The sequence below is a fragment of the Brachyistius frenatus genome, unplaced genomic scaffold (assembly GCF_029030835.1).
Source record: "Brachyistius frenatus isolate BFR_SWC_R1_liver_20210118 unplaced genomic scaffold, ASM2903083v1 Contig_8, whole genome shotgun sequence".
In the NCBI taxonomy this organism is placed as follows: domain Eukaryota; kingdom Metazoa; phylum Chordata; class Actinopteri; family Embiotocidae; genus Brachyistius; species Brachyistius frenatus.
In genome coordinates this window covers 3456348-3483419 of record NW_027210607.1, presented here as the reverse complement: position 1 = coordinate 3483419, position 27072 = coordinate 3456348, and the positions used below count along the sequence as shown (strand labels likewise).

General features: G+C 46.7%; 2 protein-coding genes across 3 annotated transcripts in view; one reads left to right on the top strand and one right to left on the bottom strand.

Annotated features, from left to right (window-relative positions):
- ide (insulin-degrading enzyme) overlaps window positions 1-5520 on the top strand; it is a 28833-nt gene extending 23313 nt beyond the window's left edge. For both annotated transcript variants that reach the window (XM_069689927.1, XM_069689926.1), the window contains exons 23-25: window positions 2358-2430; window positions 2630-2697; window positions 3264-5520. In XM_069689927.1, coding sequence (XP_069546028.1) covers window positions 2358-2430; window positions 2630-2697; window positions 3264-3359 — 237 coding nt within the window. In that variant the 3' untranslated portion in view covers window positions 3360-5520. The remainder of the gene's footprint in view (window positions 1-2357; window positions 2431-2629; window positions 2698-3263) is intronic.
- Window positions 5521-7063: 1543 nt separating this feature from the next.
- marchf5 (membrane-associated ring finger (C3HC4) 5) lies at window positions 7064-26496 on the bottom strand. The gene is made up of 6 exons (XM_069689921.1): window positions 26079-26496; window positions 18167-18369; window positions 9562-9692; window positions 9236-9419; window positions 8681-8847; window positions 7064-7400 (listed from the first exon to the last, which is right to left on the bottom strand). Exons 1-6 carry the CDS (start codon window positions 26126-26128, stop codon window positions 7284-7286), a joined length of 852 nt encoding a protein of 283 aa, XP_069546022.1. The 5' UTR covers window positions 26129-26496; the 3' UTR covers window positions 7064-7283.
- Between the last annotated feature and the right edge of the window lie 576 nt (window positions 26497-27072).

The following is a 27072-nucleotide window of genomic DNA, read 5'->3' as shown; positions in this document are numbered from 1 at the left end:
GAGTTTCTCAGGTCAGGAGTTCCACTCTTGCGGGGTTTTAATAGAAAACAACACCTGCTATCTGCTCAGTAAATGAGGCGCTCAGATATGTGAAACCGTAAATATCAAACAAATGAGCCGGACAACTTCGGGTCGTCGTCGTCCTCCGAGGAAATTATGACACAATATAACAACCAGAATAAACAAAGTCCCCGAATGTATTTACTGCACGTCTTGAGCATTTGAGCAGCTTTAAATTCTGATGCTCGTTTGACTCGAGTTGCAGTACTTTGTTGCTGTATCGATAGCAGAGGCTGCTGTTTACATTAAAACGTGATGATGAAATCTCTCAGCAGTTCGTCCACCATTGTTCAAGGCATATTTGGACCGTCTCATAATCCCTCGTTAATGTCTGTGAAATGACACACCTAGAGGCCAACTTCATACATACTACTGCTTGGAAATATGAACTGACTGGACATGAGTTGTTTTAAGTTTGATTATCAGACCTTACTGTGGTAATTTGCACACATATGGGCTCATTATTATACCTCGGTGTTACCAAGCGGCAACCAGCAGTGACGTCACCCATTGGTTTGTGAACTGCTGTTCTCAAGCATCGAATTAGGCATTTCGGCCGTCGCCATCTTGCTATTTTTGAGCCAGAAGTGAGAATATTTGGACAAAATGGGAGCAACGAGTGATGGATCTGATTTTAAACTCAACGACGTTACATCCCGCCCACCAATAGGCCTGTCAATCAAGCAGACATGCTGCTTTTTGAGGCCTACTATCTAATTAATGATGGAATTATTTTCAGGTGGCCCACCAGAAAACTAATAAGGAGGAGTGACTTCAGCAAATGACACCACAATGACTCATGGGGAAAATGTACTGACTTTGTATTTCATGAGAGAAGTTGAATGGGAGTCTGGAGCCAGAGCCTTTTTAAGCCAGCTGGTTTTATAATCAGTCTTTGGAAGTTACACATCTTGTTCTTGGAAGCTTGAAGTTCATTCTTGTTTTGAAAGCAAATGTTGAAATAACGGACTTCTACAGAAATAACAGCTCTTCTGTTCACTTAAGTTTGATATGTCGTCATGGAAGTTCCAATTTCCTTCTTTTTTTTTTCCTGAGGAATTAATACACTCTTTCACCCACGTCGGCTTAAAAATCCAAAGTTCAAACAGAAAAAGTGAAGCCGGATCATTTTCATCAGCCGATGAAGACTATGAGGTGTGATCGAAACCTCCAGAGTACAATTTAAACCGACTGATGTCTGCTGAGGTGTATTTTGCTCTTGGGCACCTCTCCACGCACGGACAAATATTCAAACGGCTGGTTTAAACAAATCGGATCAAACTGTGTCTGTAGATAATTGTGGAGCTTAAACCGGTTAATAGAAATACATATTTAGCATTCAGAAGCAGAAGACAGAAATATTTGAATGTACTATTAATAATAGTACTTTTACCAGAGTTGTATCATTGTGTCAGACGGCAGAATATGTCATCAGTATTGCGCAACGGTGACGGGATGGTAATCACAGTTCTGATTAAAGAGCATCATTTCTCCTATACACAGCAGCAGCACCTACTCTGAACCCGTGTGTGTGTGTGTGTGTGTGTGCGTGTGTGTGTGTGTGTGTGTGCGCGGGGACACACACTGCTCTCCTGGATTCAGCGTGCCCTCCCAGCTTTCATCTCCTCCTGCTTCTATTCATAGCTGCGGAGGTGACACTGACACAGGACGCTCGCAGCATATCAGCTGCCGTAATGACAGCCAGCCGCTTCCGAGGGGATAAAGGGTCCAGAGACACGGGGCCGCAGAAAGAATGGGCTTTATCTGAGCCCGGCAGAAACCAGTACAGCCCCCATGCAGAATAAAGCCAATGCATTTTTAATGTCGTATCAACAGCAATCTCGGACGCCTTTTTAATATATATATATATATATATATATACGTGTGTGTGTGTGTGTATGTATATACATATATATATATATATATATATATATATATATATACGTGTGTGTGTGTGTGTATGTATATACATATATATATATATATATATATATAGACGAGCCAAATCTTCAGTGTAATATAATCCTCCGTTCAGAGGCGGTGACGAGGCCCGACGATGCAGCTAAATCTCACGGGGCTGTCGCCACCGATCCCGACTCGGTGGGAGGAACACGCGGTCATCTCGGCCATGTTGAGCTTCTTCCAGTGTTTTAACACGCCGATGACTCACTCCTTTATGTCCCCCCCACCCCCTCCCCTAAAACTCCGTGCGGACATTTAAATAAAGAATGAAATGGTAATGACGTCTCCTGCCTGCCGCCGTGCATCATGTCACCCGTCTCCGTTTGTCTCCATAGGAACGGCTGACAGTCGAGGCCCCGAAGAGACACAAGGTGTCCGTGCACGTCCTGTCCAGAGAGATGGACTCCTGTGAGTTTCTGTGGACACATGGTGGTGTCACATGATGCTACATGTTGAATCTCTGTTTATTCACTGTCAGGTTGAGCTGAATGTTCCTGTGTGTGTGTCTATGTCTCTGTGTGTGTGTGTGTGTGTGTGCGTGTGTGTGTGTGTGTGTGTGTGTGTGTGTGTGTGTGTGTGTGTGTGTGTGTGTGTGTATATACACCAGGTCCAATAGTGGGAGAGTTCCCGGCTCAGAACGATGTCAACCTGGCCCCTGCTCCCTCTCTGCCACAGGTACTGATCACATCCTTCATCTCAGCTTCTGGATCCATTAACCTGACTGTTGGTCAACTGCTGACGAACTTCATTCACTTTTTTTTTTACTGTATGTTTTGTCACATCGACACAAAGTCACGTGAAAAGAAAACGACGAAATGATCTGACTAACACACGTCAGCTGTACGTAGCTTTTGTTGTCCAACTAAAAACACGCAGACACAAAGCTACACCGACCGACGTGAACATTATTTGGAGTCACACTCGGTCCTGCTGCGTCCACTAGATGTGGATTAAAGGTGCGATGGGTCATATTTTTAGTTTAACGTAGTCGGTCTCTAATGGAAAGTTTTATGCCGTCTCGTGATGTTAAGAAAAGACTGAAAGTCAGCTGGCCTCAGAAACTTTGAACTTTTCGATAGAAAACAAAATAATTAGGAAAGAAGGGTTTTACAGCAGCTGTTGCTCTGCTGCTAGTTAAAAGCTACCTGACTCATCGCTATGACAACAAGTCAGCTGTTTTGCATCTTGCATCATTAGAAAGGCTTCTCTGACCTGCCTGCCTGTTTGTTTGTTCCCTGCAGCCCACGTTGGTTCAGGACATGACGGAGTTCAAGAGGAGCCTTCCTCTGTTCCCGCTGGCCAAGCAGCACATCAACTTCATGGCTGCCAAACTGTGAGCGCGGTCGACACGCGGCAGCGTGGAGGGACGGGAAGACGTCGGGGGGGGGGGGACCACGCAACACCACGCAACACCACGCAACACCACCCAACACCCCAACTCTCCGTTCCCCACATCCCCCCATCTCTCTCTCTCTCTCTCTACCTTCTCCCGTCAGAAAGACTTCTACGTCAACGTGTGTGTGTGTGTGTGTGTGTGTGTGTGTGTGTGTGTGCGTGTGTGTGAACGTGGCACGTGTGGCAGGCCGGCGCCGCTAGAAAGAGGCGCTCGGAAACAAAAAAAAAAAAAAAAAAAAAAAGCTTAACGAAGCAAAATTTGAATCACCAAGTTAGCCGTGGTTGTCGACATAGCTGTGATAACGATAGACTCACCTCATGTTCAAGTCTCTGGCAGGAGATGCATCTCAACACTGTGTAGGCTGTCGTAGAGGAAGTAGAAGCAACGTTAAAAAAATAATAATAATAATAATTAAGACGAGGGCCCCGATCGCTTTCAACAAACGTACTGCAGAAGCTTCACGGTAGGAGGCGTTGCCTTGGAGACGCTGCTCTGAGAACGGACGGCGCGTTTTACCGCGACGAACCGGAGGGTGTTTTATTTGTCCGTTTGTTTGCCACGTCACTCTCGGCTCTCCTCAGTTCACAGCAGAGGCGCTCGGTCGCTATTTTAATTCAAATGTATGCATTTCTGAAGCCTTATAATTCTCCTTTCAACCAGTGCATGTTTTGAAACGTTTTTGCCTGTAAGCTGGTAAAATGTTGGAGCCCTTTGAGGAGCTGTTTTTACGTTGCAGAATCATCCCCGTCACCAGAGTTTTATTTTTTAATTGCATTTTACAGTAGTATGTAATTCCGACATCTCAGGGGTACGTCCATGCTGTTTTATTTTATTTTTTATGGTTGTTTTTACATTCAGTTTTATTACCAATTAAAATAAAACCTTTCATTGGTCTGTCATCTACATTAGTGCTCTGTTCACAAATCCATAAAACTAAAAGGACACGAACAGCTGTTGAGACTTTTATTTTGAAAGCTCCGGGGAGCCTGTCATTGTTCTGAGTCTGCATGTTAGACTTCCTGCAGCTTGTGCCTTTCCAGGGGGGCATCGGTTACTTTATATCCTGGTTCCCCCCCCCCCCATGCCCCCCCTAACCCCACGACCACCGCCACCCCCCTCCCCTCCTCTAAATTGATGATGTGCACTGGCTCTAACAGCGTAGATGTCAAACAAAGCAGCTCCAGTCTGGACTTTCTTTTTTTTTTATTCTGAAAATATGCACTTCTTTCACAGAGCAATAATTTGAAACGTTGTTGACGGGAGCCGGTGCGAGGCGGGACGAGGTGCAGCTCTGCACGACTGCTGAGCTGGACTCCAAATTAACCCCAGAGAGGACCGTGTCCGTTCTGAGTGGGTGGTGGTGGTGATGTCGGTGTCGTGACACCCCCCCCCCCTCTGTCCCCCCTCCCCTCCCCTCCTCCCTCTCTCAGGTGCTAACCAGCTTCGCAGTGTAAAGTGGAGCTGCCAACACACTGATTTTTTTTTGGCTGTTTGAACAGTTGTACCTGCTCTCAGGCGACTTCATTGCACACTTATGTGATGCTGCAGTTTTAAAGGCTGAAACAACAACAACAACAACAATAATACGTTGCAGGGAGCATGTTTGATTGTGGTGCACCAAAAAGCTTCTTCAATGTTTTCCAGCATTTTACTACGTCTCAACCAGATCAAAAACCATTTCAATTGTTTGTGTTTTTTTTGTTTTTAAATGAGCGCCCCCCCCACCTCCTCCATGATCAACTGCTACGGTGTCAAAGCTCAAAGACAACCAGCAGCAGCAGCAGCAGCCTCCAGTAATCTTCCCTCCCACAGGCAGTAGCTCGGGACGGAGCAGTCTTCTTCACACAGCGGTCTCCAACAAACTAGCAACATGACATATCAGGCTTGGGTGGGCCGTGCACTGTTTACCTTGTGAAGTACCTAGTGAGTGGTTTACACTTAGAAAAATCAAGCTTTTTTTTATTTTATTTTTTTTTATTTCTGGATGTATTTAGCAACAGAAAGGCCCGTGATTGGCTGGTTGTGTTTATGGGCTGGTGATGAAGCGTGCTGATATTTTCAGTCCCGTGTGTGTTTCTAATGAATAAACCAACTGAACGGAACCGTCGTGACGTTTCTTTTTCCTCCATTCAGTGTCGACACGAGCGCGTCGGCGTTTGGAAAAATACATTTATTCACAGAAGTGAGACCGTAGAGCTCTACAGTCGGGAGCAAGGTGTGTTCACACGTTAAAACGTCCCGCGGCGGACATGACGGTGGACGTCATGTGGGGAGGGGGGGGAGGAGGAGGACACCTGGGATGCAGGCGGGTGCAGTTTAAACGGTCCCAGAGATCAGATAGAGAGTGAACGTCCTCAACCACACACATTATTTCTACACCTGGAAAACTGCAACATTTATACATGAATATTTGAAGTCAGTTCACTCAAACTACACAGAAATTAAAGTTTAGTTTATTCATTTTTTTGTTTTTAATTTTGTATTTCTACTCATCTTCCAGTAAATTCTTAGTTGTATGAGCATTTAAATATTACATCGTGACATACTGAAAGAAATGATCCCAAATGACTCAACATTTTTGTAAATCATATTTGTTCCACTGCTTCAATCCCGAGAGTGTCGAAGTAAAAACCAGAAATCGGGTTTAAAGCAGGAAAATATAGTTTGTTAGTTTGTGTGAACTGACCCTTTCATTACCAAAGGAGTCCAGCCAAAAGTGTCAACTGCTGCAATGAGTCACTTTCAATTACTGGTGTCCAAGTCTCTCTCGTGTCTCCACGGTAACCACTGAGCTGCAGTTCAGGCGACGCCGTCTTCTCATCACGATGGGGAAGAAAAATATGTATATATAAAAGTTTCACATGTCCCAGTGAAAAGCGATGGACTGAATGTCGTGTGATAGGCACCCGAAGCTTTAAAAAAAAAGAAAAAAAAGACCAAACAAATTCAGTCCAACGTCCTGAAACCTCCCCGCGTCAGGAAGAGACGGTCTCTCGGCAACCAGCTGGAGCGCTGTGATTGGGCGATGAGGCTTCAAACACATCACATAACTGCGGTTAGTAAAAAATAAAAACAAAAGCTACGCCGTGAACACTGCCGAGGCATGTGAATGAAAACATGACGCACTCCTCGGATAAGTCGGGGTCTGAAACACACACCTGTGTTTACTGTGGTCAGCGCTTCCTGCCTGTATTTACCTTCTGCATCAGGATCCGCTGTTAAACTGTTAAACATAATTGTATTGTTTGCTCATTAATACATTCCAGACACTGAATAATATTCAATAGAAAGCCCTGACATGTCAAACCTGCAAAATAAACATTATAAAACAATCATTTATTAACATTATAAAACTCTCATTACACATGCCCCGCATAGCTTTGCTTTAAAATACAGTAAGTTTACAACGAGGGTTAGTCGTGTGATTGTTGCAGCACATTCACCCTGCGGTCGCACGCCACAGTCAGGGAGGAGGTGGAGGGGTGGGTGTGTGTGTGTGTGTGTGTGTGCGTGTGTGTGCGTGTGTGCGTGCGTGTGTGTGTAACGTGCTCCAATCTGCAGCTCTGATCCGTCCTTCACCTTTTTTTTTTTTTGAAAGTTTAAAAACAGCGTGTGGTTGGTGGAGGAGGTGGTTGGTGGTTGGTGGTGGTTGGTTGTTGTTGGTGGTGGTGGTGGTGCAATGAGTCAATGAGTCACTCCGGAGCGGGGTGGGGTGGGGTGTGGCGGGCGGGCGGGGGTGCAGGGAGGAGGAGGTAAATGAGTCTGTTTCACCAGCACTTCCTGCCCCCCCTGCCCCCCACCCACCCAGGTAGTGGTGTGTGGCTCCTCCCTCCGGACACCCCCCCCCCCTCCCCTTCCTCCCCCCTCAGGCCTCCTCCTGCTCGGGGAAGTTGAGGATCTTGCGGTGGGCTTGCCGCATGTACTGCTGCTGTTTGAAATACACCTTGAACGCCCCCTTGATGGCCACGAAGGCGATACCTCCCTGCAGGTGGAAATGGGGAAAAAAAGAAAGAAGAAGAGAGGGCTTAGAAACAGATTGAGCCGCACACATCAAAGCCTCCGTCACCGCCGGCTTAGAGGAGGTCTTCTTTCATTTCACGCCGTCTCTCAGACGTACGGCGGAAACACACAAACGAGAGGAATGTTTCCTGCTCGGGAAACATTTCCTTCATTGTACTCGTTGGTTCAGATTCAACACCGAGAAGTAAAAGCTGCGGCTTCCTGAAACGCTGTGAAAGTGCAGATTAAAACCTCGGAGCAAAGAATTCACACCAAGTTTAGTTTTTCGATTCAGTTTTTAAACAAACAAAACCCGGTTTCCAGTACACGAAGAGCAACCTCGTTAACATCAGGACGTATTCAAAGTGTACAGCTACGGGACTTATGGACTTTATAGTTACAGTTCGTAGATAACCGTCTTGAATTAGATGTTAAATAATAAATTCTGATGGTTTATATGATTAAGAATTATTGATAACGTTCTGATGGGTTCTTCCAAAAAACAGGAAGTTATTGAGTGGAGAGAGAAAAGAAAAAAAAAACTGCACTCCAACAAACGACGACTGTTTGTCTGATAACTGTTAAATGAAGTTCAGGTCTGACGGCTGTATTTCAGACTTTATAGTTAATCGATCACAAATGAGTGACGCAAAAAAATAAGACAGATTAAAATGGCAACAGAAACAAATGCTAACCATGTTTTTTCGTTGTGTATTTGGAAGAAATATTTACACTGAGAACGAAACTACACCTGAATTCAAATACATAAAACTAGATGAAAAGGAAAAGGCAAAAATGTTTGATTTCAATTTCAAATCCAGACATAAAGGTGTTTTTTTTTTTTTTTCTTTCTTTCTGCTCTGAGGAACGTCGGACTAAAATCTCCACGAATCGTCCCGGACCTCATTTCCAGCTTCCACCACGCAGACGTGTGACGGTGAGACGAATGATGCCGCTCGTCCGCTCGCTCGGCTTCCTGCTCGGGTGAAAGGTTTCAGTCCGTCACTCAGAGCGGCCGAGGACGAGGACAAAGTGTCGGGACGGGTGTCGGCGCTGCCGCTCCGGTTACCTCTCTGTCCTCTCGTCTGTACGATGCCGTCGAAGCGCCGCACGTTTATTCAGCGGTGAGCTGCGACGCGTTTCCGTCTGGCTAAAGCCGCCGGCGTCATTTCCGTGTGTGAATGCTAATCCCGCTGTGACTCATTCTACTTCCTGTGCCCCCCTCCCCCCCCCCCCCCCCCCCGGGACTCTGCTGGTACCCACCAGGATGGTCCTCTGCAGGTTGGAGTTGACGCTGCTGAACATGAGCTTCCCCACGATGGTGGCGATGGTGGGGAACACCAGAGCGCCGCACAGGATGCGCGTGGCCGACACGTGGTCCGCCAGCGGGCTGGCCTCCGCGGGGATCCGAGGGACCGGGCAGCCGAGCCCTGCAGAGACACGGGGGAGGGGGAGGGGGGACGGGGAGGGGCATATTTACATGAGCACCTGAGACACCGGCTGGTCTGAGTCATCGGCTCAGGGAGCTGAAGTCCGAGCGTGTTCACGACCGTGAGGCCGTCTGACGGATGCAGGACGTGACGCTCGGTTCCCAACACCAGGCGTCCGGGGTCTGTGCTCACGAAGCTGCTGACTCGTGGTCTGCTCCTTAAACGATGCAGGTCAATATTGTCCTTTAAACACAGTATTTAACTAAACCGCGGGCCTGAGATCATCTCACAGTAACGGCAGCGTCTGAACGCGGTCAAACGGACGCACGGAGACGAGCGACGTGTTTAAAGAAGTAACGACTGAAAGGTAAGCGGAGGACGTCCTGACCCGGGAAGATGCTGTTGAGGATCTGCAGCTTGTTGGAGTACTTCCTCCACAGACGCAGGACGTAGTCCTCCCAGCGGATCATCTTGCCGAGGATCAGCATGACGGGGATGGTGGGCAGCCCGATGAGCAGGAACAGAGGGTCGGCCCGCTCCATCACGTCCAGGCCCTCCTTATGGCCCACCACCTGGACAGCAGAGGGGACGCAGAGGGGACGCGGAGCGGGTCAGACAGCGGGCCGGGACAACCGGATGACTTCTACTTACAAATACGGAACCGGACGGAGGAGCAACGGAGGAGCTGCTGGGAAGCCGCAGCGGAGGTCACACCTGCATGACGGTGACGGCGCCGTAGGTGACGGCCGTCCAGTAGATGGAGCCCACCATGATGCCGGCGGCGGCGAAGGGGCCGGCCTTCGAAATGAGCCGGTCAGCCAGGTCCAGCACGTAAACCACGGGACCTGGAGGAGGGACACATCCGACAGCAGAGTCACAACGGACGTCTGTTTGACACCGGGAGCTGAAAATAACCCCGAGAACAAAAGGCAACGCTTTCAATGACCCACTCATCTCATAATCGTCTTGATTCACTGATCCATCCTTTTTTTTTTTGGTGTGTGTGTGTGTGTGTGGGGGGGGGGGGGGGGGGGTAAAAAGTCAGAAACATGTTCTTCATAGTTTGCCTCACATCTCAGGTTGACATGTCCTAATGTCCAAGCCACTATGAGCACCTCCATCACCAGACAGACAGACAGACAGGCAGGCAGGCAGGCAGGCAGGCAGACAGACAGACAGCGGCCATGTTTGTTGCATCCGGCTGAGAGGTTGAGTTTAACCAGCACGCCGACCTGCGACCACAACTTTTCTTTCACTTCGCTAAACAACCAGACAAAGACACCAGGAAGCTGCCATGAAATAAACATGTCCAACAATGCAGTCATGTGAGTGCGCAGCTTCCTCCTCGGTGCCGTCTGTCAGTACGCCCGCGGGTGTATTGACAGACGGGTTGGAGCTTCTTCCACTGAGATTAAAACCCAACCGGGCTGATTCTCCACAAGCGTGTGGTAAGGATTCATCTGATGCTCAAACTTCAGAGCAGCGACATCTCTGTCTGACACCAGGGGCAGGACTTTAAAAAAATAAAATAAAATAAAATAAAACCCCTCCTCTCCGGCGTTCCAGGCCGACTCGAGGGAAATCATGCAATATTTACAGGAAGGCAACCTGATTTCCTCCCTCAGACAGACCCATCCACAGCCTATTAATACCCGGCCCGGGAGTCGGCGGGAGGGGCCGCGGCCGGAGGGAGAGCTCGGAGCAACACAACACAGAGCTGTGATGCTCAGGAGCTCTGGAAACTAACTGCAGGACCGGATCCAGAGCACAGAGCAGCCTGGAAACCCAGTTCCTCAAACACCTCCACTTCTTACTGGAAGCAGCGCGGTTCCTCATCCAAACCAGGGGAACGGTGACGTCCGCTCGGCCCCGCCCCCTCAGGTGCTGCGAAATCACTTGGTGGAACGCAGACAGCCGATGAATCACCGACAGACTTTACAAGCTGCAGCTCAGTTCAGCCGAGTTCAACGAGCTGATTAAAAGCGTTCGAAGTTTCTGATTGATCTCGTTACATTTGCGGGTTCGGGAAAGGGAAGATCAGGCTTTTATTCCACCAGATTGTCAGCTGCTTAGTTTACAAACTCAAGACCAGCTGGGCAGGTCAGATGTTAAGATAGTACGTTACCCTTTGAAGAGCACAAAAGTCAAAACTTTAAAAGGATGGAGATTACCCGATGAATTTAGCATAACGCCGCACTGCACGACGGTATCTGGGATAACTGGTTTGAGTTACTATTTAATGAGGAGCAGGACAGAGCCGCTGACGTTAGTTTACGCTGACGCAGCACCTAGCAGAGGAACGCTGTGTTTAATCCTTTTCCTACGACCTTTCATCTTGTGTTTTTTGGTTGTAAAACAGATTGGGGGGGAGGGAGAAGGGGGGGGGGAAATGGCTTCAACATGCGACTTGATCCAAAGCGTGATGTGATTTCTGATAAATAATTACATAAAAGAATAGTTCAAACTTACACTTTGATATTTTGCTTCTTTTTTGTGTGTAAATAACAAAAAAAATATATGCAAGTTGTGACAAGCAAAATCAAATTCAAATATGCCGTCTGTAAAAAAAAAAAACTGCAGTCTCAGTATCTGTGTAATATGTGCTGTTAAAACTAAAACCACAGCTGATCGATATCAATGTTATCGGGAAAATTCTATTGCAATGATCCCTAAAATGTGGGAATCAAACTCCTTTGACACTTGGGACAAAGATATATGATGGAAGCGGGATATTTTACAGTTTATTGTCCGCGCTGACACCAGTGCACTGAAACGGTGACTAAAAATGTAATTATTGTAAGTAACTGATCAAATTTGACCCCAGACATCTTCTTTTTTTTTTAACATGATGTTCAGTATAAATATTAAAAGCACGTTGGCCAAAATAGACGCTGCTACTGGTAAATCTGTGATGGGCAAATATCAGCCAATAAAATCATGAGCAGGCCCAGTCGGGCCTTCGTGCTTTATTTATTTTGGATTTTTTTTTTTTTTTTTTTGATTTATCAAAACTGGGTTGAAATGTGGTTTCCGAGGAGGGTGACATTTATAGTTGCGTTCTTAAAATAGTGATTTGGCCACGCGTCTTCTCTAGTTTGGAAACAGTGCTGAGTCACCGGTCGTTGGGAAAGCAGGACAGGGTTCAAGAGCACGTGTCCTCCTCCTCCTCCTCCTCGTCCTCCTCCTCCTCAGATTGATAAATATATGATCTTGTTCGTGTATGCTGCAAAGCTGGAGTAGAGCGAGGTAAATAAAACACATCGACCTTGTGGCGCTGAGCCGCCATCACTCCGCTGCCGGCGGGGGGGGGGGGGGATTACCGAGCAGGGCTGCCGAGCCAGCGTGGCAGAGACGTGGGCAGATTTAATGCGAACACCTGAGCGGAGACATTTTCATGAGCCTTCGGAGGAAGCTGTAACATCTCAAACTACAACGTTTACATTAGCCTACACGGCAAATGTGGGGAAAAAAAAAAAAAAAAAAAAAGAGCCACAGCTTTCTGAAATAACTCCGACCTTCGGGGGGTTATTTTGGGGATACGAGTTTTTACAGTTCGCACATAAGACAGACTTTATGAAGCTGTTTGTACAGCGTGGCCACTATGAGGCTGCTACCCATAAGTACTTCCCACAAGCTGTGTACAATTCAGCCACTGTTAGCTGGGCACCTATTTCTCCAGCTGAGTACATTCCCCGTGTAAAAAGCTTCGAGTTGTGAGCAGCATTTTAATCAGGCCACGCTCCGTCTCTCCAGACAGCAGCGCTCCGGCCCATTTGTTGAAGAGTCCAAAGCAAGCGAGGCGGCATTTCTAACTTTTAAAGCTACTTAACTTGACAGAAGCATCACAAGTTATTTCTAAAGTAGTTATTAATGCAGCAGCTCTCTCTCTCTCTCTCCCTCTCGTCTACTGCCAGCCTTCTGATGCTCTCCACGACTCCTTCTTTCTTTTTTTTTTTTTTTTTACTGCACCTGCGTTTGCCGCACAGACTGATCTCACAATGCTTGAGAGCATTAATACGCCATATTTTGATGACGGCACTAGAATCTCTTCCTCTCTCGCCCTGCCGGAGCGTTACGCCATCGCGGCCGGAGGGAACTGGGTCGACCTTAACGGCCGCTAGCAGAGTGGAGAGCTGAGCAATTCATTTCAGCCGCTGGCAGCCGATTCCATAATTAAGATAATTAAAAAGGAGGGGGGGGGGGGGAGAGAGAGAGACGGGGGGGGGGAGGGGGGGAGTGCGCAACTGCAATTTCTCAGTAGTTGGCACGTTGGCACGCTGCTCCGACTGGCTTGTTTACTCTCTCCAGGCTGAGTGTCAGTAAATTAGAAGCAGCAAGGACACGCCGTCCTCGGAGTTATATTGCCGGCCAAATTAGCACGATCGGCTGAGCTCTGGCTCTGCAGCAGGTGCGCTGCTCGTTCAGGGCGGAAGTGACGCTAACTTCCGCCTCTGCTGTGCTGCAAGTCAGTGAAAACAATCAAAAGATGGGTTGATAGAAAAGGTAAGCCGTAGCTCTGTATTCCCCCCCCCCCCCCCCCATCTGATCCGGCAGCAGCAGGCAGGGATCCCACCCTGGGAGCCAAAAATGAGTAATGCCTGTGAAGGCTGGAGAAATGAGCTGGCCTCAGCAGCAACCCTGAGAAAATAACTACTGTGGCAGCTCCCTGACGATGCTCCCTGTCTCTGCCTGTCCACGGCTTTAGCTCCATCACCCAAATTGAAAGCTGCCCCCCCTGTGTTGTCGCCAAGCTGTGAAATTGCTATTATTCTGAGGGCTAATTAAAGCTGCTGCAAATACCACAACACGGGGAGCCAAGTCACTAAAAGGGGAAATACATATCGGTGCTTTACATTTTGAACTAAAGATGGCACAGCAACTGGCTGTCTGTACAACTGGCAAACCATAAATGTAAAGTATCATTGTGTCCATATCACCGTTATAAAGAGAGCGGGGCTGAAGGGGAACAAAATGGGAAAGAAACACTGCAGCAATGATGCAGCAAAACAGACACCGCTGTGCTCCTCCTGCTCACTTTGAAGTGCACTCGTGCCCAGAGTATCCTGCAGCTCCGGTCTGAAGTCAGTACAAATACAATCACAGCGAATAGGTGGAGAGATGTACTCCTCTGCATTAATAATCACATCATTCAGCAACAACGGTGTAAAAGAAGATAGATAAAGCCCCGATGCAGACGTGAAATGTTTGATGTGTTCATACTGTTTGTCCTCTGTTAGGGTTCTGGAGGCTGCACGACAAAAACTGCAAACAGTCAAGAAAAGGTAAATTAGGCCTTAACAAGTAACAAAACCAAAGAGTTTGCAAAGTGCAATTTGACCCGAGTCTGGCATCACGTAGAGCCAGAGATGCAAAATGAGCAAATCCCCACGCGGCGTTTGCATGTGCTACTGCGCTGGGAGGGATCGCCGAGGTACATCCCGTCCGACCATCATCTCCAAACGCCGCCGTCAGACCGGAGCTCTAATGACGGGTGAAAGAGACGTGTAGGTCACAGGGAAACACTGGAGGAGGACAGCTGCGCTTTCGCGGCTGCATCAGCAGAGCGCCGGCGTCACCCCGCTCGCCTCCGCTCTGCTCGGTCAGCCTTTGACGAGCTGCTCCGTCGGCTCCTCCCGTGACCCACTTTCACTCCCGCTCGCCTCCCAGACACATCCGACATCCAACGGCTCCCTCGCCACCTCTGTCTGACACTTGCTAATGAGATTAGGAAAAAGACACTTTTCCCTGCGGCGGCGAAGCCTGCGAGGGGAAACGCAACAGGCAGCGTGCACATAACCAACCGCTGCTCCGCTTCCGGTCCAGATACTCTCTGAACATTCCGGCGAAAATCACTTAGATTTCAGAGGTTCTGGATTTATCATTAAATATACGAAGAACTAATCTCACAGGCTCGGTTGTTATCTGCCACGGGAAATGCTCAAATTAGGCACAGCAAACGTTGCAAAAACGGTTCGTCCATGACCAGACAACGTGGGTACTGCTGGGTCTCCACAAAGAAAATCGTATTAATTCAGTTCATATCAAAGTTTTGGTTACGTTGGGGAGGCTGTGGCTCAGACGGTAGAGTGGGTTGCACACTGATCGGAAGGTTGGCAGTTCGATCCCCAGCTCCTCCTGTCCATATGCCTCAGTGTCTTTGAGCAAGACACTGAACCCTAAAATTGCTCCCAGTGGTGTACCATCGGTGTGTTGTAAGTCGCTTTGGATAAAAGCGTCAGCTAAATGAAATGTAACAAAACATCCTGAGGATAAAACTCCTAAAAAGTGAGGCGAGTCGCCTCCTCCGACATCCTCACATTCTGTCCCGTAAAGTCAGAGTTACACAGCTAAATCAAAGCCAACACAAGCCTGTGGTTGCTTATATAACAGCCTCCGTATCATTCAACCTGCAGATCAGCTGCACTGAAAGAGAGGAAGTTCCCTTTCAAAACAAACCACTGGCCAATCCATCACGGCGCTCCGTCGGCGTCTGCCAAACCTCTCCGGCACCACACATGACAAAGGAGGACAAACTTTGGAGTGGGAATCAGCAGCTCGGGGGTAAACATCTTACCTTCTCGGCCACAAGTCATTATTATAAGTGTTTTTTTTATGTAAAGAGCTGGCCAAAAGTACCGAGCCACAAAGCCGGTGTGATTACTGTATGTGGCACAGTGTGAGAAAACACTGAGGCAACGAGTCCAAATCGCCAATCCTGACGCTGCTCTGTGAAACAGAGGCTCACTTCATAATGAGTCTCAAAGCCAGAGCATGTGAGCGGCACACAACACAAACATGTTTGTATGACTCGTTTCAAAGGCCTTCAATAATCAGTACTAAAGATATTTGTTCAGTCTTCCAGTGAAAACCTAGAAGTAAAAATGATTCAAACCACGCAATGAATATCGAGTGTATCCCTAACTGAGATTCGTTGTGATGTAGCCTACAGTCCAGACTACCTTTCACCATGTTGCTTGGCAACTAGTCAGGCAAGGCTTCACCTCAATTTCCCTGCATCACTACGTCTTCCTGCGCTCCCCTGTTTGCTACGTATTGATGAATTTGAAATAGAGTAATTCTTTATCTTTGACACAGCATGCAAAGTAATGTGGGCGAACAAAGTTGTTTTCACTATCAGCTTTTAGCACACCTGTGATATAAATAAGATGGGAGATGACCTACCAGACATGATGAGGCTGTGGTGGACCATCAGGGCATGCACATGATTTTCAGGCCCATAAAAACTTAGTGAACTTATCATCAATACATACAATAGTACAAGCGGGTCTTTTTCTCATTATATTTTATGTCAGCTAAATACTGTGACTCATTCACATTTACATTAAGGATGACTATATTTTCTAATGTTTTATTTCACTGAAGTGACCCAGAAAAGGTGATAAAGATAGCATGCTGTATATTTATTGGACTTGTGACTGAGACTACGAAGGCACCTGCAGAGCGAGGGCGTGACAGAAAATACAGCCTCGATCTTGTTGTTTAACATTTCTGCTTCCTGTTAGGCTCCAACTGAAGTCTTTAAAAGATCAGATTGTTTTTCCTGGAAACCAAAAAAAGACTGAGAAAACCTCAACTGAAGCCCTCTGATCTTTGTTTGAGAACATCCAATAGATGTGCTTTCATTTCTTGAGTCATGTTTTCACAAAATACCATGTGGGAACCTTGCAAATTGCCTCCATATTAATTAGATGCATTTTTACAAACATGTTCTTTTTAGATTAGTGAGCCAAATAAAAGTGACAACTCAAATTGTGAATTATTACATAATACATATAAATAATTAAATGGGTTGTCGTGCCCTGTTAGACGGCTCTACTAAACGTTACTGTAGAGTTAATACAGCACTAATTAAAAGTCCCGTTGGGAACAGTGTATCACAAACTTCGATACAAAAAGGAAAGAGGGTGACAGACATATTCCCAAAAACCCAGCAACCAGCCAAGTGCCAATAATCATCTCAGAGAGATGCAGACATGCACTTGAGGAGGAGAAAGCATCTAAAGAAGCTGAGCTGAAATCTTCCACTTATAGCACCAAAGTGAGTGACAGCACAGCCTCGGTTGCTATAAATATACATGAACCTGTTTACCAGCCGGGCCTCGCCCTCCTGCAGGCTAACATTGTGTTTGGTCCAGCTTCGGTCTCAAATTGCAGCTTCTCTCTCCATTAGGTTCAAATGGCAGCGGCCCAGTGGCTGATGAGCGACCTAGTGACGACATGTGCACTATGAGCTTTTAACAATATGTCCAGGTCTGCAAATCTGGTAGCAAAACTCACAAACGGATAAACCAACATTATTGTTTCTGGTGCACCCAGACGCTCCTGAGTCAGAAGGAGCGGAGCGATTGGAAAGCGAGAAACTGACAAGTGAGCCGGTTCTAGCCAAATAAGCGTTGCTCCTTATGGTGTATTTTCAACAAACGAGTCGCAGCTTTTGGCAACAATTGAAGCGCTCGTCACTCTGACGTGTCAAGATAATTGAGGCAGCTGCTTCTCTAAACTGCAGCTGGTCAATCAGCCAGGAGCCGGGCCGCAGAACAAGAGAGCACCCTTCTGTTCCCCGTCAAGCTGAAAGGAAATATTTAGCCAGATCACCACATAATCGATGCTGGCTCACGAGTAAACAAACATGCACTCAGGCAAGACAAGCTGAGCAGCTCTCAGAGCCCTGGGCATGATTACGGGCAGCAACTATTAAAAGAGGAGCTTCAGCAGTCTATTTACATGGACATTTGCTCCGTCATGCTGCGTCAGCGTTGGCAGCTGGCACAAAACGAGTCGTCATGACATTTTGTCAGGAAATTCAATTCTGATTTACGAGTTAAGAACTTTTCTGGCCGTTTGTCAGTATAGTGTGGTGCTATAGGGCAGCAAGCAGACAGCCAATCACCTTCACTTCTCTCAAAGTTCAACCACGTTGGACATCACACAATGACTGCTGTAGGATCAGAAACCATGAAATGTTGCAGTACACATAAACTTGATCTTAATTAGGGAAACTGACAATAAACGCAGTTTGGCAGATAAGACGTAACTTATGAAGCTCCTTAAAGCTCTATGCAGCAACAGTTGACTTGAAAAATATAACTGAAGGCCTAGCCCACTTGTCCCCTTAAAAATGTATGATTTCCACGAGCACAGACACTCGAGCTGCTTCCACCACGCTGGCAGAACATCTCCGATCAACAAGACAACAAAAGCGAAGCGAGCGCCTTTTTCTTTTTAAGGTCATCCTGTCCGTGAAGTGCACAACTTATCTCCCCGGGCCGAGTTTCATCTCCTGCGAAATGCAACCCACCCAGTTTGGGAAAGACGATGAGGTATTCTGCGTTGCATTGTGGGCAGGCCACGCGCGCTGTGCTGTTGCCCCGCTGCTTCTCGTCCACCCAGCGCTGCAGGCAGGCCTGGTGGACCCACTTGGTGGAGCCGCGGCAGCGACACGGACGAACCCACTCTGCCGTGCGGTCGTCCTCGTCTGTGGCGAAGCAAACCCAGCAGCTCCTAGAACATGGGGGAGGGGGGGTAGAAACAATGAATAAAAGCAGCTGGAAAAAAAAAAAAAAAAGGCACCAACTTTTTGTGTTGCAGCTGATGACAACAGATAATGTGATTTCAGAGCAGAAAACTAGGTTAGATATAAGTTCATATAACTAAAATAAAAGCGGCGTGATGAATATTTTGGGCTCCAGTAAAAAAGGCAGAGTTCCTCTCTGCTCGTACGACACACAAGCAAAGACTAACGAGAGAAAAACCTGTTGACGATACGCGACCACAGTTTGTGTTCAATGAATAAACAAGCGCCATTTAAGTGGGAAAAAATAAAGCGCGTCGCCATGTAAAGGTGACGTGACGCATGTCTGCCGAGATGAAGCTGGAACTCCCGACATCAGACGACAATAACGAACAATGTGCGTGAGCATGTGTTTGTGTGTGGTAGATGGGAGGAGAGTGAACAACAGCCAGCCAGACTAATGTAATCTTCCATGTCCCTTTTGAGCCAAAAGCTGGCAATCAGCAGCACAAAGTCACTACAAACATGAGTGAAAGGTTTGGGCTTAGACCGGGCTTATTCAGGGGTTCTTACTGAGAAAAGGCCTGGCGGGGCTCTTTTTCAGCATTTAGAAAACAGTGGAAGTAGTGATCAAAGTCTGGGAAATAACTGCGGACTAAACGGCCTCACTGAACACACATGCTCATCCAGCGTCACTCTGCATGAAATCAGCCAAGATCAATACATAAACCTTACAGGCAAACAAGCTGTAACGCAGACTGCTCGTCAGGCACATCTGACAGGACCGCAGGAACCGTTCAATGCACACACACCAGCTCAAACAAACAGGCCCTTCATCCTGCCATCTGGATACCAGGAAAAGAATTTCCAGGGGATTCTATTTCAGATCAAATCACAATGTCAAATCCCCCCCCCTTTTTTTGTTTCTTTGACTGATATTTTGCCAAAGAGGGACAATCTATACTTTACTCGTGCAGCGTTTCTTCAGTTCTTGCTTTGCATCGAATTTGAGCTACATTCTTCTGACATCGCCTTGAGTAGTAGTCACATTGCTACTCAAACCTAACTCTGTGTGTGTGTGTGTGTGTGTGTGTGTGTGTGTGTGTGTGTGTGTGTGTGTGTGTGTGTGTGTGTGTGTGTGTGTGTGTGTGTGTGTGTGTGTGTGTGTGTGTGTGTGTGTGTGTAGAATATTGTAACAAACAGCTAGGGTGTGAGGTGGAAGCAGACACAGAGGAGACACAGTCTCCCTTGTGTGTGACATCCAGACAAATGCCTTGTTCTGGCCCTAAGCCAGATCACCCCCCCCCCGCCTCCCCCCAACCACACACAAGTATACCAACACATCCTCCTTTTCGCTCCCCCGCACTATTATCCTCCTGCATACGCTGAGGGACCTTCTGAGTAAACTGTTCTTCCATTTAAGAAGGGTTGTACCTCCTCACGTGCAGGAAAGCAGACCCTCGTACATTTTCTGTGCCGTCTTCCAATTAACTCGACTCTTATTGTGCAAACAACCCCCCCCTCCCCGCTCCATGTCAACCCAACATCTGGGAGGTAATTTGATATCCAACTTCCCTGACCTTACCACAGTACATCTCCAACTGTGACATTATATTGCTGTTCCATAATTAATCAGCAGCCTGCGAGTGGCTGGAGGGTTCAGCCCCCCAGTGCCGCTCTGCATGTGGTTAAGTTTGAAAATCCAGAGCAGTGACAGTCTTATTTAAGCTGCCGTCTACCAATGAAAATGTCTGGTAATGACTACCACGACCGAGCCTCCAAACTAGAACAGATGTCAGATAATTGTTGCAATGAAGAACAACAACCAAGAATATCCCAAAATGTCAAGACTTTGATTAAATCTCCATTCATACTTCATTAGGCCTGAGATTAACCTGTTGCTAGGGGATCGGGAGCCGACTGCTGCCTTCGACCCACTTTCAGCCCGACTGTCCGTGTGTGTGATATTTATGTTTTCGTTTTCATAATTACACTGAACCTTAAACAGTTGGCATTTCACTGGATGGATGAAGAAAGGTTTGCTGTACACACGCCTCCCATAAACCTCCGGCATATATTCAATGTGGAGAGACAGCAGACTGGAGTAGAGAGGTTTGTTGGGATTATCTATATTTTGGATATCATTCAGATCAGTGCTAGCAAATTTAAAAAATAAAAAAAGACTGACAGGTGAATATTTAGAGTCCACATTGCAGTAAGAACACATCACACCCTCCATCATCAATACACACTGTAGTAGTATTTAGTACATCCAAGTCTATCCGTTCCATAAAACTGTTTAAAAACAGCCTCAACAAAAGTAAAGATGTATTAAACAGAATAATATGTCCAAACTGTGGTATGAACTACAGTTCTCATTTCTACATGCAGTCTTACAAAGTCACATAACCCCTGTATGATATGCATTTCTGCCACGCTAGCACGGAAACAATCTGATGAGTTTAAAAACTGGTTGAAGGTTTCAGCCACGATCAATTGTTTCACTCACGTTCCTGTTTGTCCTGAAATCTGTAGGTCGTACATGGAGGAAAACATGTCTGTGTTTCTGAGAAAATGATTTGAACCCAGAGGTTTCACTGAGTCACGGTAACCACCACAACTCACCGTAACGAAAACTAGGACATGATTTAGTAAATGAAGACAAACGTGGCTTTATGCCAATGCATGCTGTCACTAAGATGCTTTGTAAGGAAAGAAGTTAGAGGATTTTTCTAGTCAAACTTTTCTAGCTGCCCACCTCTGGCAGCACCGTCACACTCGCTTCAACATTTAGCCACAGTGCCTGACTCAGCGAATCCCCACAGAACACCATGTACATTTCAGCCCTCCTGCTCCCGCAGCTGAATAATGGATGCTGAATCAGTGGCCTTCTGTCATCATCGTACCGAGGTCTAGATGTGCTCTGTTACTGGGACCACGGGAGAGTAGAGGGGGTCCTCTGTCAAAGACTGGATGGCCAACTTGGATAATTCGCTCAGGTTGCTGCCTACTTGCAATGAATGATTTTCCAATACTCCGCTGGCGCTGAATAAAACATGACAACGCAGGAGAGGAGCCTCCAGGTCGAGGCGCTCGGATGACATGTCCGGCTACAGAGGCCACGCCGGGAACAAGTGGTGAAGCTGAGTCTGACGGAAACATCAACCCTCGGTTCACACCGTCTACAGTCTTTATTGAGCTCACACCACGTGACTGCCCCCCTGCCCCCCCCCCGTTTGCCTCTGACTGGTACGTGTCCCGGCCCCGCGCCGTACTGTTTGACATACATGTGATACAGTTATCACAGAAAAGCTGCAAAAGGCTGATAACAGAAAATGCATCATGCGGTCCGATGTCCTCCGTTCACGAGACTGAAAGGGATGCGGCTCTAAAACACGACGCTGAGGAGCAGACCGGCGGACGGATGTCTCCGCAGGAGCACGACAGCGGAGAACAAAACCCGGCGCTACCTTAGATTGACTGGCTCCTATTCCTGTAACCCGGCCCCGGAGCCTGACAGGACCCAATACAACGGCACCGAAACGCTATCCTCTGTGCGAAACCTTAATCTCCAGCTCGCCGTCGCCGCAGCGCTGTTTAACAGAACACTCGGGCAGATAAGGACAAAATGTCTCCAGAAACCCTGCGCAGTTTCACATGAAAACAGCCGGCTCTGTCAAGAAGCTAAAATCTGTCTCCAAAACACAAGCAGCATAATATCAGGTGTGAAGAAAATCGATGGCGATTCACCGATACTAACAATATTATTCCAGTTAACCAAGCGTGTTTATGAATATTTACAGACGGCAGCATGAATCTTACAGATCACCCCGGATATGTTACCGCACTAAAGCTGACCGAGGTCTGGAAGGTTTCCATCAAAGTGTCCTTCAAGAACATGAGATCTGATGGTGGCGACTCGCCTGAACTTCACTGAAGCAAGGTGACCCGCTGTCTCGCCCACTTATTTACAACTCCGAGTGGAGCTTTGCCGTCTTTACAATGAGCTTTAATCCAGCTAATGCTAACCGACTGCTTTCAAACTTCAAGGGCAGGCGAGCGGCACTGTGTCACATCCTTTTGATTTCAACAGTTATTTTGAAAAAGCTTCAAGCTGCCACGATCAAAAGAATATGCAGCAGTGAAGGACCGCTGATCCCGTCGAGCTGGGCCAAATATCATGAGTTCCACCTCAGCTGTGGATATAACTCTGACAGCTGAAGAAAGCGCAGAACTTTATGGCGCAGTCTCACCGACGCAGGAGAGCAGGGAGTTCTGGTGTCCTACAGAGACGGCGTGATTGACAGTCGGTACTAAGATGAGTTTGACGGCATCGCTACTTTCTCATCGTCTCGCAAGTCAGGCTCCCGTTCTTTAAGAAGCGCGTAAGCCACCCCACAAAGGCTCCTTTCACTCAGCGGCGGTCACGTGACGGTGGGAAAACTGGAGGTTCCTCAGCACAAAGGAGGGCACCCGAGTACCGGATTCTGGTCCACAAAGATCTTAAAGCGAGGTTACGGCTTCGGCGGGCTTCTCCGTGTCCGACTGCTTCTCCTCAATCCCTAACTAGTCCCGTCCAAGTTCAGTAAAAAAAAAAAAAAACTCGGGCCGTTTGCCACACCGAGACAGTCGAGTGTCCAACTACCCCCCCGTCTGAAATAAGTAGCTTTGTGTGTCAGTGGCTGGTTAAAGAGTCTTTGCCAAATAAATTGGTGAGAGTCAGCAGCCACAGTGAATCTAAAAAGTTGCCATGGTTACATGGTTTTGAGTATTTCCCGCACGAGGTTAATAACACAACAGGTTGTCTGTACAATTTTGTGCAACCAAATTTAGCAACATCAACTCCAGCGTCTAAAATTATCAGATGTGAATCAACAATCTCAACAAAATATTTTAGTCATTCTTCATATTTGAAGTATCATGAATTATAGGATATAAAAGTTTGTGACATTTCCAAAGAAACAGCACTCCAAATTTAAACTATTATTGATGGAGACATAACAACATTTCCCCACCGTGGGATTAATAAAATCTAATCTATGTTGTTCATCAGAATATCAACGAACACAGGAGCCTGCCGCTGCACACACATCTGTTATGGAGTAGCTTCAGGATACCCCATGCATTATGAGGCACGGTGACCTTTGTATTGTTTTAACATGTACACTGGAGTCCAGGAAGTGGCTGGCTTTCAAAATTAAGATGACTGTGACCAGTGGTGGATTACAGTTTATTTATCCAACCAATAAACCTTTTTATAATGTGACTCTTTGGTCACGTGGCTGCCTGTAAATGTTCCCGGGATACAAAGCTATGAAACCGCATTGAAAAAGGTTTGAGATCCAACGTCTGGTTCGGGGCGGACGATCTTAACAGGATGAGCTCCAGTTCAGTTTGTAGTTTAAATAACTCGAGCTAAACCACGTAGCTTAAGTTGTGTCATTTGGCATGAGCTTTCACTGAAGTTAATGTCATCCAGTGCAGGTTACCAAAACAAGACCGGTCAGCTGCCATTGAGTTCTGTTTCTTGGAATATATCTATAACACACTGCATGAGAAAAGTGTGAGCAAGTCTGTACAGTTGTTTTGGGACAGAAAATCCATTACAACACAGTTTGGAATGTTTCTTTCTCTGGACTGAAGAGGACCTGTAGATACCGACACCACCCCACAGCAGAATTTGTGCAAAATCATGCCTGCACAGTCAATCATTATTAGCTTTTGTGCATACACACACGTACAGCACATATTTATCAACCCATTCATAGACAGGGTCAGCAATCTGGGCAACACAACCAAACGAGGAAGCAGTAAAACAAGGAGGTCGTGTGAGAGCCAATAAAAAGGTCAGGCTGGATTGAAATGTGTCTCCCAGATCTATTTGTGAAACACTGCATTGCAGGGGCAGCTGGCTGCTTGTGGCAGGCCCAGATAACAGCCTGTGGAGCCTCATGTTTGTCAGTGATAGAGGCTGGGTACACAACTGTCTAGAAGCAAGGCGACATGACATACATCTTCCTGCTATCGGCTCCTCAAACATCGTCAGGGTTATTGCCTCTGCAACACACCCGCAGCACGCAGCTCCACCACATTTCACAAAGCTCACATGCCCTTCCTTTCTCTTCGCTACTGTACCACGTGCTCGGGAAACGGATTCAAAGTTCAACATTGACAGAACGTGCGGCGTCAAGTGCCCACGAATGCCTTTTAGTACGCACTGCACAAGTCAAGTAACTGTTTGAAGGAAACGGCACACAAATGTTCTGGGACCAAAAGTTGCAGCATCTCCTCACCGCCACTCACAGATTCTGGTGACCTCACAGGTTCCAGGTTTGCATTTTTAATTTTGGTGGTGGCGTAAACTAAGTAAAAACCTTCCTATGACTCTTATTTTACACTGGAAATGCTCAGAAAAGTGATGCTTGAGCCGACATAAAGCCAAAAACAAGCTGAATAAGAATGTTCTGAATAGGAGTTTAACTTGTCGCTTTAGGAGGTTGGCTGCTTGCGATCACAAATAATGAAAAGGCTATTTGAGTTGAGGATTTGAGGCTGCAGCGTCTACATTTTATGTCCAGTGTGACTGCCCAAGTGAAGAGGAAGAGCTTCGAGCAAGATTCGGGACATCGTGCTTCTCTAAGAGACCTGAGAGTTGCCGACTGTGCGCTCCGACATCCCTAACGAAAGGTCTTGAGAGTAGGATTGTATACGTTTACAGCTCAAAACAATTCTCCACCTGTCACGAAGGATCTCCTCTCCATGGGACCACGAGACGGTTTAACCCAAAGGAGCCCGTTTCTGAGGAGTGAAAACTGAGAAGTGTTGTTAGATATTTCAGTGTCTGCTGGGAAACTTGCCACCGTGACACTTTCCAGGGGCTTCAAAGGAAATCCATTAAAGTGTGTACAGACATTGGACAGCTATGATGTGTTGTGGTGATGTAAAGCTCAGTTTGTTTGATCACATGAAAGGGTAAGTCATTGAGCATTTAGTTTGGCAGCCTTGTTTTGTTGCTGGCTGGAAAGAGCTTTTCTGCTTCCAGTTATGTTTTCCTATGATGGTTCAAGATCACTTTTATATAGTAGTACAGGAGATCAATCTTCCTGTCGCACAACTTTTCCTCAAGATGCCAACACATCTCAGCAGTCTTTATCCCCAATCTGGTGTTCTCCGTTATACAAATCTCTGCAGAAAGTGGGAGCACAAACTAAGTTTGATAGTGTGTTTACTTGGTAAATTCATGAGGGAATGAACGCACACTTGTTATAGAAATGTTTTTTTTTTTTTTTTTAGTGTCTTACAAGCAGGTTTACTCATTCTGGGCCATAATGGACGTGACTGGTTGATAAATCTTACTAAATACAGTCTTCTTGTCTAAGGGTCAATAAGTTAACAGGACAAATGTTTGGGGAAAGTTGTACCTGGCAAGGTAAACGTAAATGAACTGCATGTGTTAAGGAGATCAAATAATGCAACCTCAATTTAATGTCAGCAGCTGGAAGCTGAGGACGTCCTGATCAAATAAGAACATCATATCCAGGGGAGAGTTTTAAAGCCAGTAGTTGGTATGACATGACAAGTACACACTGAAGTCGGCTTGTTGCTGAGTGTCTTCACAACACTTCCTCCCACTTCTGACCAGGCTTGTGATTTTACGTAAAGCTATGGAGCTGCATTAGCACGTTAGCCTAAAACTTACCTGTCCAAATTCTGCTGCATGACCACTGCACTGAGTTCCGCCATTACCATAGAGGAGACAAAACACTCAAACGTTGTCTTTTCGGTAGCGGGTATGGCTAAAAACAAAAAGAAAAAAGAAAAAACGTCACGCGTGTTGCTCTGCTGCAGCGGAGGTCGTGTTTAGATCACTTGCTAAGCTAGTTAGCAGAGGAGCTAACGCTAACTAGCCACACAGGCCTTTTGTTGGCGCGGCGCGTCGGCTGCAAACGAGCCGATGATTCAGCATAAAACTATTCCTGCGCGGTCATTGCACTCTAAGCAGCACTTATCTGCGACCGATGCGCTATTTGAAGTAGCAAAAAAAAAATCGCCTTTACATCTGCTAGGGCCTCTTCTGGCGTGACCGTTTGACTCCATTGACTGGCCGTCTCTGAGGGGACGTCTGTGCGTGACTACGTCATCAAAACAAGGACCGCGTCACGAGCGCCACCAGGCCACCGTCCAGGGGAAATGGCGTTTCAGAAAGCTCGTTTTCTGACGGCCAGACGTCAGATGTCGGGTCTGAATCCGATCCTGTGCTCCAAAAGAGATCAATTAAAGTGGAGATAAACCTGAAGATGCATTTAAGATGACCAAAAGACTGCTGACCGTGCTAAAACGCTATATTCTCTGTAATTGTTATATTTGGTCAACCTTTTACAAAATATTTTCTCCACTTATTTTGTACTTGTCTCCACTTGAGTTTTGAAGTTATTCGGGAAAAAAATATGTAAGCAATTTTTGTAAACTTAATTCCCAAACCTTGCGCGTGAGTGTACGCATGTGTGTTAGAGAGAGAGAGAGAGAGAGAGAGAGAGAGACTTGGTATCAATTACCAGTAGCCTACATTTTATTTCTAATTTAACACGCTGCTTCTATGTGTATTCTCATGAAGCCTGTATTCTAGGTCTACCTTGTTTTTGCAGTTAAGTAGAATAATTTGTTGACCAAGACGCCGCACAGCGGCAAACTAC

What these genes read in the sequence shown, in the direction of transcription:
- marchf5 (XM_069689921.1), bottom strand. Translation starts at nt 26,128, where the DNA reads ATGGTAATGGCGGAACTCAGTGCAGTGGTCATGCAGCAGAATTTGGAC. An exon ending in ATGCAGCAGAATTTGGACAG is followed by an intron (nt 18,370 to 26,078) that starts GTAAGTTTTAGG and finishes CCCATGTTCTAG; the next exon opens with GAGCTGCTGGGTTTGCTTCG. An exon ending in ACCTGCAGAGGACCATCCTG is followed by an intron (nt 7,401 to 8,680) that starts GTGGGTACCAGC and finishes TTCCACCTGCAG; the next exon opens with GGAGGTATCGCCTTCGTGGC.